General features: G+C 40.4%; 1 protein-coding gene across 1 annotated transcript in view; it reads right to left on the bottom strand.

Moving 5' to 3' along the window:
* Positions 1–21709, bottom strand: part of LRRC1 (leucine rich repeat containing 1) — a 130038-nt gene that overhangs the window by 47195 nt on the left and 61134 nt on the right. Inside the window, exon 3 of the mRNA XM_025991075.2 lies at positions 1605–1683. Coding sequence (XP_025846860.1) covers positions 1605–1683 — 79 coding nt within the window. The remainder of the gene's footprint in view (positions 1–1604; positions 1684–21709) is intronic.

The following is a 21709-nucleotide window of genomic DNA, read 5'->3' as shown; positions in this document are numbered from 1 at the left end:
CAGTCTAATTGGGAAGTCTTGGTCAGAGTGATAACTTAAATGTAAATTTTAAGGCTTATGAGAAAAGTATGCATAGAACATCGGAAGCCTAGCAGGGGGGAATATGGGGAGTAAGTAAAGGCTTTCCAAAGAAAGCCTTTGGTATGTACTTTAAGAAAGCCCAGCTGAATGTACACCTGTACACAGGAGTGCAGAAAGAGCAGAGAGTAAAATAAATGATCTATGAGCACTTTATAACAGCAGGGCATGACATCTGACAAAGGCAACCAAGGGCAATGAACATGGAAAGACAGGCCAAGTTCAGATACAGGGCATGGGAGGCTGCATAACACCTGGAGGAGCTAGGGCTTTATCTTAAGGAACAGGGAACTACGGAAAGGTTTGAAGAAGAGGGATAACTGTATGGACAATGGTTAAAAAAGAAAACAAGACTTGAGGGCAGTGATGAGTTAGAACTTACTAGAGTTACTATTTTTCATAAAAACGATGTTATTAGTAACATAGTCGCTGAAATTCAAAAGATGAAAATAAAAAAATATTTTATAAAACATATTTACAAAAAAAATAAAACATATTTACTTCTTAAAAATAGCAGATATGGGAAAACAATACTACATAAACATTCCCTAGCACTCCATACCCAGAAAGACCCAAGCAATGGGTGATATGTATCCTAAATTTTAACCTCATCTCAGTTTTCCTATATGCTTTAAAAAAAAAAAAAAAAAAAGAACAGAAGGGAAGAGTACATTTCTTCTGAGGTTGCTTACAGAGCCTAGAAATCATAGATATGGACCCACCTGGCCTAAATATACCTCTGGAACTCTTCCTGAAGACTGTCTCTGCATTGCCAGGTGGGCAACAATTCAGCTAACCTGGCAACATAGGTACCTGGAAGCCAGTGATGAGTGGCCTCATGACTCAGTGAGGAGCCACCAGAAGAAGCTCACAACAGTGCCACTCAGCTATGTCCCCAGGCAGTGTGCTGTGTCATACTAGAAGGAGCAAGATTGGAACTAGTAGTAAAACAGTGATAGATGGCTTCTTTATGTGGAGGAATAATCCCAAAGAAATCCTCATAGCTATTGCTGTAAGGAAATAGTGGTGCCTGCAGAGTGTTTGTTTGTTTGTTTGTTTTAAAGGGAGAGTTGGAGGAGAGCTGAGATAGTAAGTATGCTTCATTACTGGAGTGGAAAAAATATCCCTTATTAGGACTTTTCCTTGGATAGCTAGAGGGTAAGCTTTCTGGGAGTTTAGAACTCAGTCTTATCCCATAAGACAAGATAACTGATAGAGGATTTATGAACCACTTCAGTGCTTCCTACTGCTTCAGAAATGTACTCCTCATTCCTGTTTTATATACTCCACCGTGCCTCCCCTCATTTGCTACCAATATCCTTTCAATGTTCCATCAATAGCACAGTATGTCTTTCATTGCACAGTGCAATTTATAAATAAATATCTGTGAAGGCCAATCACGATAAAGATAAAGATAGCCATTCCTCTAGGTACCTCCACGATGGGTGACCAGGTTGTGTTCATGGCTTGGTTCTTAAAAAGGATATCCTTAGTACTATAGACAGAAAAGCAAGCAGAAAGGTTACCTAGTCAGTGGGTTTCCGCTGAAGTCAGCTATCTGTAGTGCTTTACAGAATGAGATGCTTTCTGGAATTTCAGGAATATCTGTAGGAACAAAGAAAACATCTATCATTTACCACCATTGATTATAGTTTTTACCATCCTCAAGATGGACCAGTCACAAGAGATTATCTAGTAAGTACTACCTCTGTCCAAATGTGGCATAGATTTCTAAAGTATCTTTCTACATTTATTTTATATTTGCTTTCCTAATAGAAGATATCTTAGAAGCACATTAAAAAATATATATTAAAAACCCAACACACATGGATGGACCTTGAAGGCACTATACCAAGTGAAATAAGTCAGAAAGAGACAAACAACATATGCTGTGGAATCTTAAAAACAAACCCCTAAACAACACATGGGAAGAGGTCAGACTTGTGGGTACAAAACGGAAAAATTGGATGAAGGTAGTCAGAGGTATAAACTTCCAGTTTTAAGACAGGTAAGTATTAGGGATATAACATACAACATGATGCCTATAGCTAACATCACTCTATAGTATATTTGAAAATTGGCAGAGGGATAAATCCTATGAGTTCTTATCACCAGGAGAAAATTTTTTTCATTTATTTTATTGTATCTATATGAAATGAGAGATGTTAGCAGAGTCTCTTGTGGTGATCATTTCATGATATATACAAATCAAACATCATACTGCATACCTCCAACTTATATAACGATGAATGTCAATTATTTCTCAATAAAAGTGGGGAAGAAAAACTACCACTAGGTCTCATCATCCTATCAAAAAGTCATTGATGGCATTCTCATAATTCTCATAATTCTCACTATTTTCACATAGTTGTATCAGGACACAGTATTCTAGAGTGTGCATTTTTAAATTGTGGACTTTCTTCTTCTGATTATAAATGTAACACTTTGGAAAGTACAAAATCTGCCAAGAAGAAAATAAAAACCACCAACATTTCCATCACCTAGACATAATGTTTTACTCTGATATATTTGTTTCATTGTCATCATACACATGCACATACACAGTATAAATAGATTATATTTGAAAATACTAGATTCATGCTGATTTGGGTTTTTTTCACTGTATATTATTTTACAAACTTTTCCCACCTTTATTTGTCCAAATAGTTCACCATTTTTAATGGCAGAAAACCCACTGCATACATTTTTATACTTCATTTAATCGATCCCTCATTGTTAGACATTTAGGTTGTTTCCAAGTTCTTGATGTTATATTTATATCCATTTCTGATTATTTCCTTAGGCTAAACTCCCAGAATTGTAATTACTGTGTTGAAGGCATTAACCACTCTACAGTCCTTGATAAATACTATTAAATTACCTTAGAGGAAGGCAAGTTATACCTATTTATATTCCCATCAGCCATCACAAGGTACCTCATTCAACATCTCTCCTCCTTTCTTTTTCTTACTTTTAAAAACTTCCAATATTGGGGCACCTAGGTAGCTCAAGGTTAAGTGTCCGATTCTTGGTTTTGGCTCAAGTCATGATCTCGGAGTCATGAGATCAAGCCCAGCATCAGGCTCTAACCTGGGAATGGAGCCTGCTTAACATTCTCCCTCTCTCTATGCCCCTCCCCCCAACCTGCACTCTCTCTTAAGAGAAAAATAGCCTGCTAATATTATTGGTAAAAAGAGTCTGGCAACATTTTTATATTCTTTTATTACTAATGAGACTGAATATTTTTCCCTAGGCTTACTGATCACTAAATATTGTGATTTTGAAATGACCAAAATTGTTATATTCCTCTTCCTCTTTCCCTTGGTAGGAAATGTGGGGTTACAGCTTTTAGGGCTTTAAAGGTTTATTTCATAGCATTTAATTTCAAGGATATATTTATTTTGGACATATTAAGGCCTAAAATAGAAAAAGTTCTCCTGGTCTCATTCTATTTCTTCTACTAGTTCTACAAATGCAAGCTGGGCCAAAACATACCCGATATTTCTCAACTGGGGGTGGCAGGAAGAAGGGAGAAATAAGGGGGAAAATGGATGCCCTGGTCTAGCAAACGCAAACCAATCAGAAGCTACTTTTAAAATGCTTTAAGTTCAAACTTAAAAGCCAAAATCATTTAAATTTGATTTAATTAACATTCTTGTTACACCATTTTCTGCCTTGCATGGTCATGTAAGACAAGAACACACACAATGATCCTAGTTGCATAAATACAATAGCAATACACACACACACACACACACACACACACACACACACTTGAGTCTGGAATGGATTCTTAAAACACATAAGCATTTATGGGTCCTGAGGTACAAATACACCGGTAGGCCCTTTTAGATATATTATCTTATTTCACTTCAACATAAATTATTTTAACTTCTATTGTAAAAAAAAAAGGACGCTAACTCTCAGAGAAAGGAAATAACTTCCTCATCATTACAGGCCTATTCCACTGAGTGCCTGACCTTCCCATACTGAGATCACAGCACTGCCGTGCTTAAGAATGAATGAACATAAATCCATTATAGAACAAGCATGGCTATCTATCCAGGCAAGTGAGGCAATAATAACATGCCATGGCTTGCTTTGGTCTGAAAGGTGCTGGTTGTCCTGTGCATGCCATGACAGTCCCTCTTTTGCCACTTCTTTAGGTCTGGTAAGCAGTTCTGTTTTGTTTTAATATTTTATTTATTTATTCATGAAAGAAACACAGAGAAAGACAGAGACATATGCAGAGAGAGAAGCAGGCTCCTTGTGGGGATCATGACCTGAACTGAAGGAACTCAACCACTGAGCCACCCAAGCATCCCTTGGTGAGCAGTTTTTATAAGATTGAGGAAAGAGGCGCACATATCATGCCAGTTGCCTCACAAGTGTCAAAGAAGATCAAGTCAGACACAGAAATATAAATTTTACAGCAACGTGCTACTCTACCCAAAAAACAAACAAACAAAAAAAGCAAGGGAAAGAAAAAGAAGAAAGGTATATCCATTTGGTACCCATCTTTAATATTCCTCAGAGCACTAGAAACATCACCAAAGCCTGGGAAGATGGGCCTGTCAAAGGAACATATGAAAAGTAGCTATGAGAAACTCTGGTCAGGGCTGGTCTGCAATCTGGAGGTTTGAGAGGAACAAAAGCAACAGCCAGAGAATAACATGGCTGGACTCCGTCCACACAGAGCTGACTGTAAGGTCTGGTCCTATGTAAGGAAGGCATTCCCTCCTTAGGATAACCTGCTTGTATACACAGAGAAGCAGCAGATGAGCAAACAGAACACAGGTCTCCTGACTCCCAGGACCATTTCTTTCCACCATATGCATACTCTGAACTTGGAAGAAAAAGAATGTATTTACTTGTACAAATAGAAGCTATAGACAAGAGGAACACCTGGGTGGCTCAGTGGTTAAAGCACCTGCCTTCAGCTTGGGGCGTGGTCCTGGAGTCCTGGGATGGAGTCCCACATAGGGCTCCCTGCTTGGAGCCTGCTTCTTTCTCCCTCTGCCTGTGTCTCTGTCTCTCTCTGTGTCTCTCATGAATAAATAAATAAAATCTTAAAAAAAAAAAACTATAGACAAGGATGGCAATGGTGCAGTTTGAAGAGTCCTGAGTACTAATTTGCTTTAGGTTATTAAAAATGTTAGAATAAAAAATTAAGGACAGAAAACATCTACTCAGTCTTAAATACCCAGCTGAAATGTCATACCTGAAAGCACTCAGGAGGAGCAATTGGACCTTCTATGGATCCCAAGATGAAGCTGGATTCCTCCATTCTCAGGCTTCACCTTTGTGAGATCTGTGACAGTTTTAATAATTGTTGACAGTCAATCTCCCTTATAAAACTCTGTGCTCATTGGAAAGAAAGACCTTGTGGGTCTCATCTGTCAGTTTCCCTACAGCTGACACAGTAGTGAACTTAAGCAGTACACAGGTGACAAATGAATGGATGAGAAGCTACCATTACTAAGCCCCTGCAAGCACAAGTGCTCTCTCATTTGAGTCATGAAATATCCCCATCAAGTTAGTGTTATCTTCATTTTACCAGTAAGAAAACTGCTTAGTGCCAGATCTCTGACAACGGGAATATAAAGCTTACAGGTTATTCCCAACTGAAATCCCCTTTGATCCTTAAATTTTTTGCTCAGGACAAATATGAGGTTTGAGAGTAAACATATGAAAAAATATATATAAATAACACCTTCTCAATGAAACCTAGGTTGACTATCAACCTCTTTAAAAAACTAATTTGAATCTTCACCACCACTCTTCATCACCAATTCTTACATTCAATTTTGAAATCCTTCTCATATTCTCTAATTATTGTTCCTGGCCATCTTTTTCTGTCTACATCTATTGTTTTCAACTTAGTTCAGGCTTCAATCATCTAGATGACTAGAATATCCTCTTAAATGGTCTCTACCTGTATTCAATTTGTCCTCTATCAAATCCAAACAGCTGTAAGAGCAATCTGCATCATGGGGGGGGGGGGGGGCGTTGGCAGGTTTGAGCCCTCAGGCAAACTACTTAACCTGCCTGTGCCTTAATTTCCTTATCTGTAAAATGGGTCACTAACAGACATATTTTTTTTTAAAATTAATGCCAGCACATCATACCTTCAGTGTTGCACAAGTTCAGAGAAAATCAGACAAAGGACATTTACACTTTGAACCAACTAAATAAGAGGAGAAATCCAGGCACAAATGGCATGCTGAATGCAGTGAGAAGGTAAGCCCTGAGGAGAGACAGTACAGTATGAACTTCAGGATATCAACATGGGAGTAAACGGAAAGAAGGCTGAAGCGATCTCTTGATAACAGATTACCAAATGTCAGGTTGAGCTATTTACAATTTGCTAGACAAGGAGTTTCCTCTTCTATAAAGAGGGGATAATCACCTCCGGCTTAGGGCTGTCCTAAGGATAAAGCAGAGTAACATGAATGGCCCTCTGACCTCTTTCATTAATATTTGAGCACGATCAGTAGAGAGGACCACTGGTTTTCATTCAACCCCAAATAATCCGAAGAAGAGTAGCATTATTAATAGAGAAGAGAGGATTTAGAGGGCTTTTGCCATTGTTTTAACTATCTGAGAAGTAGTAATGATTAGCTTCTGAAGAAACATGTATTTACATAAAAATATTAGAAATAATAAATTTTTATCTACTCATTAAGGAATATACCCCAAAACTTCTACTTGCCAGCATTCAGTTGAGTTAGAGCTTCTATAGAAGGCGAAACAAACAAAAAATTTTAATCATATTATTCATTAATTCAAACTGGCTTTGTCTCTTCTATGTCTAAGAATAAGAGCATAAAATTTGATAATTTACAAAATGTCTGAGAATGATTATAAAATTAAGTAACCTTTTCCCTACAACTTTCTTAAGACAGCCTTTAATTTGGACCCACTCTAAGTAAGCCATCATTATTTCTGGATTAGAATTGCTTCAAATTAGTGAGATACAATTGTGCTTAAAAAGTAAAACTAGCTAATCTGTAGTTTACCAATATGACCATTACTACTGCTTGTATACAGGAAATAGATAATTACTCCTAAACTCTGTCAGTGTAAAATATATTCAATACCACCAGGCATGCTGGCACCATTAGCCCCAGGGCTTCTGAGACAGAATATAGCTTTTACCACAGATATTATCACTTAAAGAGTGATTTAAAGAGACATCCCCTGCCCTTCCTGGCACTCATAGTCTTATGGACATCCATTTGTAACACTCCAAGCTGGGATTCTAACTTCCCCATTTCCCTGCCCCCACAAATACAGAGGCTTAGTCCACATTCTTCTGTGGGGAATAAGGGCTCTCTTCCCACATGCCCAGAATCCTCATGGTGGACCACACCCTTTCCTGAAAAGCTATTGCCATTTTGGGACCCTCTTGTGATGGAGATAGATTGGACTGGTGGACATCTCCGGTTCCTTCTAAGCATGTGTGAGTTTGCAAACTTCCAGGGCATTTCCTTTCATGGAGGACTGCTCACAGACAACCTGTTTTGACGGTAGCCCTATACATTGCACAAGTTCTTTCAGGATAAATCAATTACTCACTGGCATTTCTTGTTCTATATAAATAGCATCTCTTTTCTTTCTGGGTTCAAGACCTATCTGATGTTAATAAGTTAGAATACTAGGTTCTCTCCACTGATGGCACCATAAAACGCTAAACAAAACAGGAGTCTTAGGTATTTTTGTGGCTGTTCTCTAGGATTATCTAATTCATCTTGACAGCATTTAGATATATGAAGTTGAGGAAGAGTAGGAATGCTTAAAGAAATCAAATTATTACCCCCATCTATTAATTTGTCTTTCTGTAAAATTGCAAAGAATAACATTTTACACTTCTGGGGATATCATGAGGCAATTTATTAAGCTGAAATTTTATTTTTGAAAATGGAGCAAGAGCTCTGCAAGCAATCATCTACACTTATTGCATCAGCACGACTAGCTCTACAGCAAGGTGGCTGTGTTGGCTTCGTTAGTACAAGGTGCTAGCAAGGTCAGAGGACTGGAATCGCGCCAAGCGTGGAGCAGTTTCTTTCCCTGGTTCCAGGCGTGCTGCACTCTAAGGACCCTTTATGAAACTTGTGATTGAAAAACAGCCATAGCCGCTGAGCCTTTACTAAGCACTTAGAAGTGTCACACACACTCCTAAGCACTTTGCACAAACAAACTCCTGTAAGTCTTCCCGATAACCAGGAAGGTTCTCTGAAGGAGGAAGGGAGGCACCGCAGAGGTAAGGGCCTGGCCAAGTTTACACTTGGCCGGTAAGCAGAAGGGTCAGGTTCTGAACGTAGGCCTTGTCCCCCCAGAGCCTGTGCTCCTCGCCATAAGCTTGTCTTGTCTCTAAAAAAAAACGTGTGAGGTCAAGAGAAACCGCAAAACTCCAACCCGACTGCCCTAGGGCCAAAAGCCGCCGATGAGCACGGCTTGCAGAAAGCCAAAGATAGCACTGCCTCTGAATCTTCAGAAACTCAACGAAGGGAGCCAGGGGGGAAAGTGTACCAGCCCATCTGACAGCATAGGACAGTTTCAAACATTCTGCTTACCAAATTCTTTGATTAAACAAAACCAAATAATCCATTTTCAAGATAACATAATAAAAAATATTGAAGTAACAAAGACGCAGCTTTAAATCTAATCCTGTGGGGATCCCTGGGTGGCTCAGCAGTTTAGCGCCTGCCTTCAGCCCAGAGCATGATCCTGGAGTCCCGGGATCAAGTCCCACATCGGGATCCCTGTGTGGAGCCTGCTTCTCCCTCTGCCTGTGTCTTTGCCCCTCTCTCTCTCTCTCTCATGAATAAATAAATAAAATCTTTTAAAAATAAATGAATTAACTAATTAATTTAATCCTGTGGTATGTCTAATCTTGAACAACTTTTGGCTATGATTGCAGTACCAAAACTAAGTACAGTATTTGATTACGTACACAATATTAAAATTTTCTTCATTATGCCTTGCTTAATGTAGCTCCTACTGGGTAAGAGAAAGAATTAACCAGCACCACGGACAAAAAGGCAATATAGTGTCACAAAATTTCTATTAAACCTTCCTTGAGTCTCCTCAAGTAGACTTGAGCCTCTTGGGCCTCCCACAGTGCTCCATACTTCTCCCTGTAAGAACTTTGCTCAACCGCAATTAGCTATAAACACTTACTCAATACCTCGGTTCCCTAATAGATGTGTCCTCTGCTAACTAGCTCAGGGATCAGATCTACAATGTCCCCCACTGGCTCCCCAGCATTTACCACAATGTAGGTCTTTAACAGGAGGGCGTTCAACAATACTTCCTTATTCACTACACTGGGCCTGGATCAGAAGAGATCCCAGGGCCAGCATACTCACTTAACAAAGGTAAACGTCCACTGCTCTGAGCCTCGGGTCCCTCAGAAAGGGGATGTTCAGATTACCTGCCTCATCCACCAACCAGGGCTACTGAGAGGTAAAATGAGATAATGTACAGGATAACTTGGTAAAGTACCGAAGTAGAGAGGACTAAAAGCAGGGAGGAAAAAGCAATTCTCCTCAAGTGGCACTGACTGATTTTGAGCAGGGGTCACTTTTTTATATCAGCTTAAAGAGTCTGAGGCATGTGTTTTCTTGCCCTCCTTTCACCCCCAACATAAATTTCAGACTGGGGGGGGGGGATGTTATCAAGAACTTTTGTCAAAAGAGAAAGAACTGAGTCTTTAAATAAGTCTTGGTTATTCATATCCAATCTTAGACAAAGAATCGTGTAATTGCATCGATCATCAAGAATCTGAAGACAGTACCTCAATACCACATCAACCAATGTTAAACCAAATCAGAGACAAAGAAAAAATAATGCAGCATAAACAAAAGGAACCATCACAGAGAAAGCCACCCTGTGAACTGCCCTGCAGAGAAATCCAGGACAGAGACAACCCTAACAGGAAACCAGCAATTCACAAGCATCCACATGGACATCAGAGACTGCTAACCTTACCTAAACTCTGCACTGACATTTAATAATCCACTTCAAGACTTGTTCCAGATGAACAACTGCCCATCAGAGTTTAATTACATTTGTATTTCTAGTCTACAAAGGGAAAACTTATAATGTATAAGACATGACCTACAGGTGAGTCCACCTGGGTTTTCCCTCTCATGGAAACTATCAACATTTATACTGAGCACCTGCTATATTTAACAATCTTAAATACTGAGGATGACACAAGAGAAAAATACAAAATTATAAGGAACTTGATCTTCCCATTCAACATGGTCTCCTCCTGTGAGAAAAGAATTAATTTAGTGGATTAATGGTCTTGCTCAGATACTGAATTTCCCAGACACTAAAGAATCCTGGTAAGAAAATGAGTGCCATGGTTTTTTTTGATGGTTGAGTAATATTCCATTGTATGTATATGTGTGCATATATTTATTGCATCTTCTTTATCCTTTCATCTGTAATTTAAGAAACAAAACAGAGGATCATGAGGGAAGGGAGGGAAAAATAAGATGAAATCAGAGGAGACAAATCACTAGATTCTTAACTGAGGGTCGCTGGAGGGGAGGTGAAAGGGGGGATGGGGTAACTGGGGGATGAGCATTAAGGAGGGCACTTGATGTAATGAACACTGGGTGTTATAGGCAACTGATGAATCACTAAACTCTAACTCTGAAATGAATAATACACTCTATGTTAATTAATTGAATTTAAATAAAATAAAGAAAATGAGGGCCACGGCTCACCCTGGCCAGTGCCTAGCTGACATGCTCCAGCTGACCACCATCGCAGTGCATGTGTGTACATAATACACATACACAGAGCCCTCCTTTCAACCATACAAACACTTTATATTTTATAGCACAATACCACTGCTTTAGATGAGGATTTGAAATTGTTACCTGACAGCCTGACTCAAGAAGCCTCTTTTGAACTTAGTTACCTTAACGGTTGTTGTCACTGCCACCTTAGCTAGCCACAAGTGAAAAGTCAAGCATTCAGAGAAAAAGCAGAGGACAGGCTCAAGATCAGGAGAAGGGACAGGTATGTCTCTGAAAAAGAAGAACTACTCCCTCCAATCCTCTATACCACATGACTGTCTACAAATAAGAAGAGCCACCATCTTTAGGGCCTCACATGTACCACATACGCAAACGGCACTTTGCATGCATCATCTCTAATCCTTACAACAAATACTGAGTTGGTAGTCCCATTAACAGATGCAGAAGCAGGCTCTGGAACATTAACTAAATTGTCCAAGATGACTCTGCTGATATGTAGAAGAGCAGAGCTTTGAAATTCTAGTCCATCTGCCTCAGGGCTGAGGAAGACCTTGAAGTAGTTACTGAGGATCTAGACAGTCAGATCTGATCAGCTCCAAACACGCTAGAATAAGAGATGCCTGGGGAAATGAATATGGAGAGAAAGAGGAGGCAGAAACACAAGCCTGTGGTTCTGAGATATCACTTGGCAAGCATGTCACACAGGGGTGGGGGTGGATGCACAATCTGAGGAGAAAGCAAGCCAGAACCTTCTGTTATGGGGCAGAGGGGCACTCAACAGGCAGAGGGAAGAGAACTGTGGGAGCAGAGCCAAGAAGTCAGAGAGCAGAGTGTTACCAAAAGGGATGGTCCAAGTGACAACCAACAGATAAGGAAGAGGTGGATTTGGCGATTAGGAATTTGCTGTCACCTTCAAGAGGATACATACATTGTGGTTTTAGGGGAAGTCAAACCACTGGCTTCTGTGGAAAAAGAAAAGGGGAGTATAAACAGTAGGGACCAAATTCTAGTCAGAGACATCGTATTCCTAATTGGCAGATAAGGCAATTGGGGAGAAGGTGACAAGGATTTCTAATCATGAAGCCAAATTTATTTATTTAAAAGGACTGTTGTCCTCTGTTAATCAGAGATTATATCCTGCCTGGAAGGTTGAAACCTCTTTGTCTTTTACTAAAAAACACTGATAGTTTTCCTTATCAAAATAAAAAAGCTAGCAATCCTGTGTCACTATCTCATTAAAAAAAAAAAATTATAAGGCTCCATTAAAAATCTACAAGCCTGAGAACCTGGGGAAGTCTGCCTTCAAAAAGCCTGGCGGATATAAAAAGGGGTTTGTAGCCTGAGGGAAATACCAAGGTCAAGGGAAAAGTTCATCTTAATGTGTTTGGGTTAGATCTGGGTTGTTTGGAAAATTTGTGGAGTGAGCAGAGAGGCAGACAGGAGTGGAATGGGAGAAGGTTCTGGAAGCACATTCCTATCTTTGCCCAGAAGGCAACAAGGAGGGCAGCGCAGGGGGTGCTGAGGGGAGGCCTAGAGAGTGTGGACTTCAGAGCCCTGGCCAAAAGGAAGTGACAGAAGAGGAGATGGGGAGAAAGGAGGCCCATAAATCGAGAGCAGACTCAATGGACGAGGGCCACTTATTCATAGCAGAGGAAATGACAAAACTCTGTGGTCCCAGGTCTTAAAAATGAAACAAGCTGTTACAATATGAAGCATTCTCAGAAAAAAACAAAAACAAAAAAACGCCACCAACAAAAAACCACACATGTAGCAGACAATGATGCTGCATTAAGGGCAAGAAGTACAATGGGAGGGCCATCCTGGCATGGAATGTAGGGTCCTTATCATGTATAAAAACTGTTGATTGAGACCTGGCCAAACACAGAATTCAAACACTACAAGTTATAAACAACTCATGGTGAACAGAACAAGCACGTAAAAAGAGATGCTGACAAGCTGTAGTAAAATACTGAATGTTGTGACTCTGGGCACACTTGGTACATCATATTGCTTCATTGAGAATTATTTACTACTTGGGTAAAACAAGGTCCTTGTGTGCCAAACAGTCTGGCTGATTAAGACAGTTTGAATGCTGTAGTGCTGGTTGCCTGACTAGATCCTACTTAAAAATATCTGGGATTGTCAAACAAGACTAAATATGAACGCATGATTCAAGTCTGCATTTGCTGCCACAGCTGTTCCTCTGGGTGTACAGGAGGAAAAAAAATGCTAAATGGAAATTTTTTTCAAAGGCATCATCCCGTTTATCCTATTATTCCAACCACCACACAGACTCACCCGGGAGACGGCCAGCCTTGTAGACAAAGGCATCATTCCTGCCTGAGCAACCTTGCCCGTGTTTGTGAAGTGACGATGGACACAGACCTAACTCAGAACAGAAAGGTGGACAGCACACAGTGCAGAGAGGCCCATGGAAGGCGCCACAGAGGGACCTTTGTCAAAGTTTTATTTTAGAGTCTTGGTAACTTGTGCTGCCAAAAAACTTTCTCAGCCCAGGAGGTTTTCACCTAATTCCAGCCACAATTACCAAAATAACCTTTATGCCTCAGCTTTTCCTCCCCAGTAGAGTTATTTAGCTAAGCAGACAAATATGTCTTGAGATACAAGATCCCAATTTGCAAATATAAATATAAATCGATCCCAAAAGTAACAAAGAATTACAGAATGGTGAATGTTAGGTTTCATATAGAATGGGAAGGGAAAAAAACATGTGGACAGTTTGGCATTCTTTTTACTCACTCTCCTCCCAGAGCAAAATTCGGAACGTCTACTTAAACCTCATAGTAACTGCAACTCAATACCTCATCCCTGACTTCAACATTCACTCAAAATGACAGCTTATTTTAGTTATTCCCATTTACTATGAACAAAATTACAACTACTGGTATTTGTGCATCAAAATTCTCTAGGGAGATTCTAAGTCTTCCAATGGATGAATGGTCCTGATCCAAAAATTAAGTCTTTTGACTCTGCCCCAAGCCTCCCTCCCCTGAAGTGCCAACCGGCACCTGTGGTCAGACCCATTCCATTGTATGAATTCTATGGGTTTGCTTCCTTGTCTCATGTTACCTTTTTAAATATACTTAATCTTTGCATGAGAATCTGTGACTCTTGTCAACTGAAATAAGCACCCTCCTAAACTTGGTGTTCTCTTCTCACACCCCCACAGCATGCACAGTGTTTGTGAATTGACAGACTCAACCACAGGCTAGAATGAGTCATTCAGACTCCTAAAATCACTCTGGGTAACACACAGAATAGATGAGAAGGTGCAGGGCCAGGAGTGAACAATGCAATTCTCCAGAGGTACAGGAAGAAGCCATGTGGCCCAAATAAATGAGCCAAAACACTGACTCTCAACAATTGTCACCAGCTTTTTCTGATGTACATCCCGAACCCAAGTCTACTAAAACCACCGAGTGCCCGACAGGCTGGGGATTCTCAATTTCAGAGTAACCACGGGGAGCACTTATTTGTTGATAGGATTGGCCCCACTCCTAGCAACTGTTTCACTAAGTCTAGGGTCCAGGGAAGGAATCCGCATTTTTAACGCAATACTCCTGGAGATTCAGGTAAAGAGGCTCCTAGAGCTGCCTCTGAGAAACATTGAAGCATTTAATGTAATTGGTCCTCAGTCCTGACTGCATATCAGAACCACCTGGGGCCAATCATCACCTGAGATTCCAATAAATCCACCTGGAGTGGGATTAGGGCCATACTTTAAAAAGTGCTGAATCTAATAGGCAGCCATCTTAGGACCCACTAATGATGAGGCCCTGGTCATATAAGTGTATATCTGACAATTACTCATGGCTCCCATCCATAATTTACCTACAGAATAAAGCTGTTTCTGCTCTTAGACTGAAGCAGAGCCAACGCGTAAAGACTGCGTAAGCTGAAGGCTGTGTTAGGTTGCCTGGAATGGGAGGTAAAACAGCAATGCAACAAGAGGAAGCCGTTTTGTTCCTCAGTTGAAGACGGGGAGAGGGTGGAAAGGGGGACTGTTTGAATCTAATTTAACCCACCTCCTTCCCATTTTTAAGAAATCACTCTACCTATACACCTTCCCAAAAGTAGCCCTTTAAAAAAACAGGTTAGACTAGGAAACGGTGCAAAAGGATTGCTAAAAAGGGTTCAAAAACATGTTTATATGATTCAAAGAAATACTAGCAAAAGAGCTTAATGGCTTAAAAATTACAAACTGTCAACTGAGAGGAAAAAAGTTATGTAATGCCTTTAACTTCCTAAAAAGAAACATATCAGAACTTATGTTAAACTTGGTATTATCCCCTTACAGTAGTCATCATATGAGGAATGCATATAAATTCTGGCATTGACACTTGCTAAATGTTTTGAAGTTCTTTCTTAGAGTTACAATGAGAGTTTCTCGTAACTCAGTGTTTTGAGAAAATCCTGCAGAACCGATGCTGTTTCTATGAACTATAGAAAATTCAGTCCTGGGAATGAGTATAAAATATACTCTGTGTTTCAGCTGAATGTCACTCTCAAGACGATCTAATATGGCAAGTGTAGTTCTATTCTCATATCCTAAAGCGAGCCTCACAGGCCACCCCCATCCAAATTTAGGACAAAAAGACTTAGAAAGAAGGGGAAATGTTTGCTTTTTTTTTTTTTTTTTTGCTGAAGGGTGATCTCAGTTCTTATGACAGACACTTGATTTTTGGACTGGTCAAAAATCATTTCCTGTACTTAAGCCCTTATTCTATGGATTTAACTGAAGGCAAGAAAGGTTACATTGTAAAGACTAAATGTCGTTCAGGATCTTGACCCCACCAGGAACTGCTTAGGTTCTGTTAGGCTCCTAGCTCCAATTTAAATTTATATGATTATATGAATTTTCCTGGGGATTGGGATCCCTGGGTGGCGCAGTGGTTTGGCGCCTGCCTTTGGCCCAGGGCGCGATCCTGGAGACCCGGGATCGAATCCCACGTCGGGCTCCCGGTGCATGGAGCCTGCTTCTCCCTCTGCCTGTGTCTCTGCCTCTCTCTCTCTCTCTCTCTCTCTCTCTCTCTGTGATGACTATCATAAATAAATGAAAATTTTAAAAAAAAACAAATAAATGAATTTTCCTGGGGATTAAAACACAAACTCCAGGGATCCTGCTCTGGACATTCTGATTGTACAGTCTTTCTATAAGGTGGAAATATGCCATTTTAACAAGGATTCTAATGGAGGCAGTCTCAAGCCCACCTGGAGAAACACTGCTCCAAGTGAATGAAGACCATAATCTGAAGTCTAAATTTCCAGACAGAAGGAATATTTGCTCTCACCATTCCTAAAAGCCCCTTTTTCTGTGGTCTGATGATCAGCAGGGTATTCTGATTTTCCCTTTTAAACCTATAAATATGGTTTTGCCCACATAGTCTGAACATCTCTGGGGGTACACTGTGGCTTGTCATCTCTTGGACAGAATTATTCCTCCGTCTGCTATACATGTGATGGCACTCCACTGCCTGACACAGATAGAATGCACAGTAAAAGTTTCCAAACTGTTTGAACTTAATGCAGAAGTTCAGATGTACTCTTTTTTAAGAACCTAAAATGCATTATAAATATCTCACCTTCTAATTCCATGGAAGTGCTAAGCTTGTCACCTCTGCCAGTCATCTACCAGTTTCTGAATAGATTAATTTTATTCACATAATTGGAGAAATCTGCACCTCCAGGCTGGATAAAGAGACTACAAGCCCAGTCCCTTATCACACAGTACCATCCATATAATAAGCACTCCTACAAATCAAAAGGTGACCAGAATAGGTGCTTTCCTCTCATAGCCAGTTTCTCTCTGAAATTACAATGAAGGGAATGAAAGCAATGCTCTTAAGGGCTTAAACCTAAATAATTCACTCATTTGTTCATTTATTTATTTATTTCTTCCCTTATTAATTTATTTAAGGAACCACCTATGTGGCAGAAAGTCAGGTAAGAAAGGTAGAGTCCTTGTGCACTGGGATCCATAATCTGGAACCGAGAGAGGTATCATAAAAATAAGCCAACATTGGCAACCTCAGCTGAGGCGGGAGAATCTGGAAGTAGAAAGTGCAGGTTGTTGACTTTTTCTTTACTTGCCTCCATTGAGTTTTTAAAATGACCCTATACTGCTTTTATAAATTTTTTTTAAAAATTGCAAGGTGAGGCAAACTTGGAAACACCAGTGGTACGTGCAATTATTAAAGGGTCTTGGAAAGGGATGCCTAGGTGGCTCAGCGGTTGAGAATCTGCCTTTGGCTCAGGTCGTGATCCTGGGGACCTGGGATCAAGTCTCACCTCGGGCTCCCCACAGGGAGCCAGCTTCTCCTTCTGCCTATGCCTCTGCTTCTTTTTGTGTGTCTTTCATGAATAAATGAATAAAATATTATATAAATAAATAAATAGTCTTGGACAGAGAGAACTCTGTCCACAGTCTTCAATAGTTAGTATGTAATAACCAGGCTTAAAATGTCCTAGCCATAGCAGATGACCAGACTCCAGAAGAAGAATGTTGGTGAGTCTGCTTCTCTGGCAGCAGCAAAGCCTACATAGCTCATTCCCAAACATGTACACATGACACCCAGAGAGTTATGAAATTCCTCCATTAATTACATCACAGTTAGCTGTCCAAGACCTACAGCACCATCATGACCGCTCACATCCCCTAGAACTGGCAGATCCAGCAGGAAACAGTGACTGCTGCTGCTTCCTCCTGGAAATGGTGACTGTTGGTTTTTCAAGCCTTCCTCTGATCTCTTGGAGTCTGTGGAAAAGTATAAAACAACAAACAATGTGTGCTGTAAACCACTTTTGACATCGCTTTTGTTGTCAAAGATGACCTCCCAGATGCCAAAACCAATGGAAACTTTTCAATCCACATTTATTGACTGTTCCACTCCATTTTACATTGCAACCTTTCTGGATGTGCTTCCCTGCCTTTGGCTAAGCTCCTGTGACGCTCTCACTTCTCACCAGCCCTTCAACGAGCATGCTTGCAATGGTGCTGCCTTTCTACAGCCTGTGCCTATAGCTTCATCCGTGACAACAGCCCTACCCATTAATCTGCAAGCTTAACTCCATCCCATAAACTCAAACACCTTTACGACATGTAATGTGATGGCACTGCTTGCCATTCTCCTGCTGCACCTTTTCTGTAACACCCAACATCAATATTGACAAATCTTCCTGCTGGCTGTTCCTTCTCAGATTCTCACAGGGGCCCCCTCTTCCTCTGCTTTCCCTGAAACGGTAAAATTCTGCATGCTCATCTCCCACTACCAACACCATATCCTCCCCTGCTCTGTGAGTGACCTCATTCATGCCCATGGCTTCAACCATCACCTACACATGAATGACCTCCAAAACCATTACCTCTTGTTCAAATTTCTCCCCCGAGTCTCAGACCTTTAAACTCAGCTGCCTACTGAACACCTTCATTTAGATATCCCAAAGCATTTCACCCTCCACATGTCCACAGATACACTCATCTTTCCTCTCCAGGCCTGATCTTTCTTTAATGTCTCCCATCTGCAGTGGGATAAGAGAGTTTATCCTCTCACTCATCCTACAGTCTTCTCACTTGTCACCCGCATGCCTGGTCTGGCATCTCCTTTTCTCCTGCTCCTTGCTCCTTTCTCCAGTCTTTCCACCCCCATCATGGCCTTCTTGCATTCAGGCTGCCGTCTACCAACTCCATGTTCCTGCTAGTGCCAGGCTGAGATGCGAACCACTCCCCTCCTGTAAACCCAATCGTAGCTCCTCACAGCTTTCAAGAAAACATTCCTTAGCCATGTGTACAGAACCTTCATGACCTCACTGCCATGCACTCCAAGTAATACCTTGCATTTCCCAAATTCATCTGGCTATTTCAAACCTTCAGACACATACTCGTGCCATTTCGTCTGCCCAGAAATATCCTTCCCATACTTTATACCTCTACCTGCTACTTGTTCCTCAAAGTTTGAAAGTCATCCTCCCCAGGAAGCCTTAACACCCACTTCCTCAGGAATGATCAAAACCTTCCCTCCTTAAACTCCTTCAGAGGCATCCTTCTGAGACAGGATTTTCCACACTGTCCTGGTATCACAGATGGACTTGGTCTCCCCACCCTTGTACCCTAAATCCCTTCAGAGCTATCACTAGACTGATTTGCTATCTCTAGCTCCCACATGTAACTTAAATACTGGGTGCTAGTTAAAAATTCAAAAAATGAATAAAACTTATTCTAAAATTCTGTTCTTGCTCCAACATACTGTATATCTCAGTGTGAAACACATTCTATCCAAGACTGCTCTAGTGCTTTGTTGTGCTTTTCATAATGAAGCATGATGCCTTTATTTACAACATTTATCTCTTCCTATATGGATCCCTATGGAAGGTCAGAACAGTTGGTAACACAGAAAAGAGGGATTTTGGAGATAAAGTTAAATTCAATTGGCAGCAGGAAAAGGCTCCAGAAGACCAAAGCACCTGCTCAGAAAATGCTAAGGAGCTATAGGGAGATCTCTTTGCCATGCTCCAACAGTCAAACCCAAAGGCTGACCATGACAAAAGCCAAAGGCAGGGACCTTGATATAAAAGAAGTGCAAGAGTTACCTTCTAACTGCCAATATGCAAAGCCCATGGATAGAGTGAAGATTTAAAAGGTGTGTGGGGAGGCACAGGGCAAGGAGTGGCTTCTTGATGCAAAGGTGCTCGCTGAAATTGTGATAAAACACACATCCATGACATTTGACTCAATTATGGATAACATTAGGCTGGCCCCGTGTGGTTCCTCAGGCTTAGAAGAGAGACCACTATGCAAATATCACAGTAGGTCACCTGAGGAAAGGAGGGATTCCCTCCAGCATTTTGCTGCCTCCTCCACTTAGCTTAGGCCTCCCCTTCAAGAGCTCAGTCTTCTCAGCCCTGTGGGGGTTAACTCAGGAATCCCTCCCAGTTCTAGGCTGCTTTTATTTATGTGTCAAGTTATTGGTGCTTGGTCCTCCCACTTCTAATTTGGTCAGACCCTCTTGTTCATCTTGACCCCCTGCTCATCAGCCCAGCTGGATGCAAGAAAGCCTATTCTTGAACACCTCACAACACCATTAAACGGAAATGGAACGACAAAGTTAAATACTTCAGGACATCAAGTATTAATGTGTAATGGTACTTTCACCAAGAACCTTCACAAATGAAGTATATGTTCGGTAAATACAGAACGAACTGCTTCACAGTACATTAAAAGCAGTTGAGCACTTATGCTTGGTCTGCTTCTGCCCACGTTCTTTCAGTATGTACTCTGTAACTACATGGCTGTAGGGGATAAATGTGCCTCCCTGACTTCTTTCAACACAAAACTCCCAAATCAGGTAGAAACTTCTAACTGCTTATTCACCTCCTTCTTCACTCTGTCTGGTTGGCTCTGAACTTACCCACATCTGACTGGAAATTCCCCTGTCTTATCAGTTATTTATCCAACACCAATCCTACCTTTGAAACCTATAGCTTCCTGTTGGTGTTAAAATTATAGATCTCTTCATATTTTCTCCAGAAAGATAAGAAGGTAGGCATTATTAATTAATCTGCCTTTTCAAACTCTTAAGTATCTAACAATAATGATATAGGAAATGCTCACAACTCATAGTAAGTGAATAGAAGACACCTGTGCAGCATAATCTTGATTTTGTAAAACTGGTACTAAAAATAAAAAAAAGACAAATAATATAAATTTTTAAAAAATTATTAATGATTATTTTTCAGTAGTAGGATACAAGATTTTTTTTAAAAAAATATTTATTTATGATAGACAGAGAGAGAGAGAGAGAGAGGCAGAGACACAGGAGGAGGGAGAAGCAGGCTCCATGTCAGAAGCCCGATGTGGGACTCGATCCCGGGACTCCATGATCACGCCCCATGCCAAAGGCAGGCGCTAAACCGCTGAGCCACCCAGGGATCCCCGGATACAAGATTTTTATGTAGAACGGTGATTTTGGAATCTAACAAACCTGTGATCAAATACCAGCTCTACTACTCACTAGCTGTGTGCCCAAGAAAAAGGTTTTAGTCTAAGACTCATTTTGTTTTGCCTGAAGTATAATTGATATATAATCTTAAGTTTCAGGTGTGCAGTATGATGATTTAGTATTTGTACATACTGTGAAATGATCACCACAATAATTCTAGTTAACATCTGTCACAAGTCTTTTTTCTTGTGATAAGAACTTTTAAGATCTACTCTAAGCAACTCTTAAATACATAGTACAGGATTACTATCTATAGTAATTGTGCATATATAACATTCCCATGGCTTATTAACAAGACTCAGTTTTCTCATCTGTAACAAGAGGATATAAGATCATTCTAACAGATGATCTGAGGATTATATGAGATTATATGAGATAATACACAGGAAGTGCTCAGCCTCTTAGCTGATACAGAACAAGCACCCAGTGAATATTCTGATGATAGAGATTCATACAGTTCTTTCGGTTTTTCAATAATGTGTCTTTGTGTTTCACTATGATTAAGCCTTAATAATGAACATGTGCCTTAAAAAAACATAAGCTGGAAAAGAAATGATCCTAATAATTCATTTCTCTACCTTCTCAAGGTATTCTTTTTTTCCTCCAAATTTTTATTTAATTTCTAGCTAGTTAACATATAGTGTAATATTGGTTTCAGGAACAAAATTTAGTGATTCATCACTTACATATAACACTCATCACTCATCATAGCAAGTCAAGGTGCTCTTCCTGGTCTTCTCAGAAATAGGTCAAGTATAATTCACTTTAACCCAGGGCAAAAAAAAGAAAAAAAAGGAAAAAGAAAGAAAGAAAATGGAAAAGAAACAGAAGATCTGC

Source organism: Vulpes vulpes, chromosome 1 (assembly GCF_048418805.1).
Source record: "Vulpes vulpes isolate BD-2025 chromosome 1, VulVul3, whole genome shotgun sequence".
NCBI classification, from domain to species: domain Eukaryota; kingdom Metazoa; phylum Chordata; class Mammalia; order Carnivora; family Canidae; genus Vulpes; species Vulpes vulpes.
The sequence above is the reverse complement of the archived record's forward strand: the minus strand, read 5'-3'. Positions and strand labels throughout refer to the sequence as shown.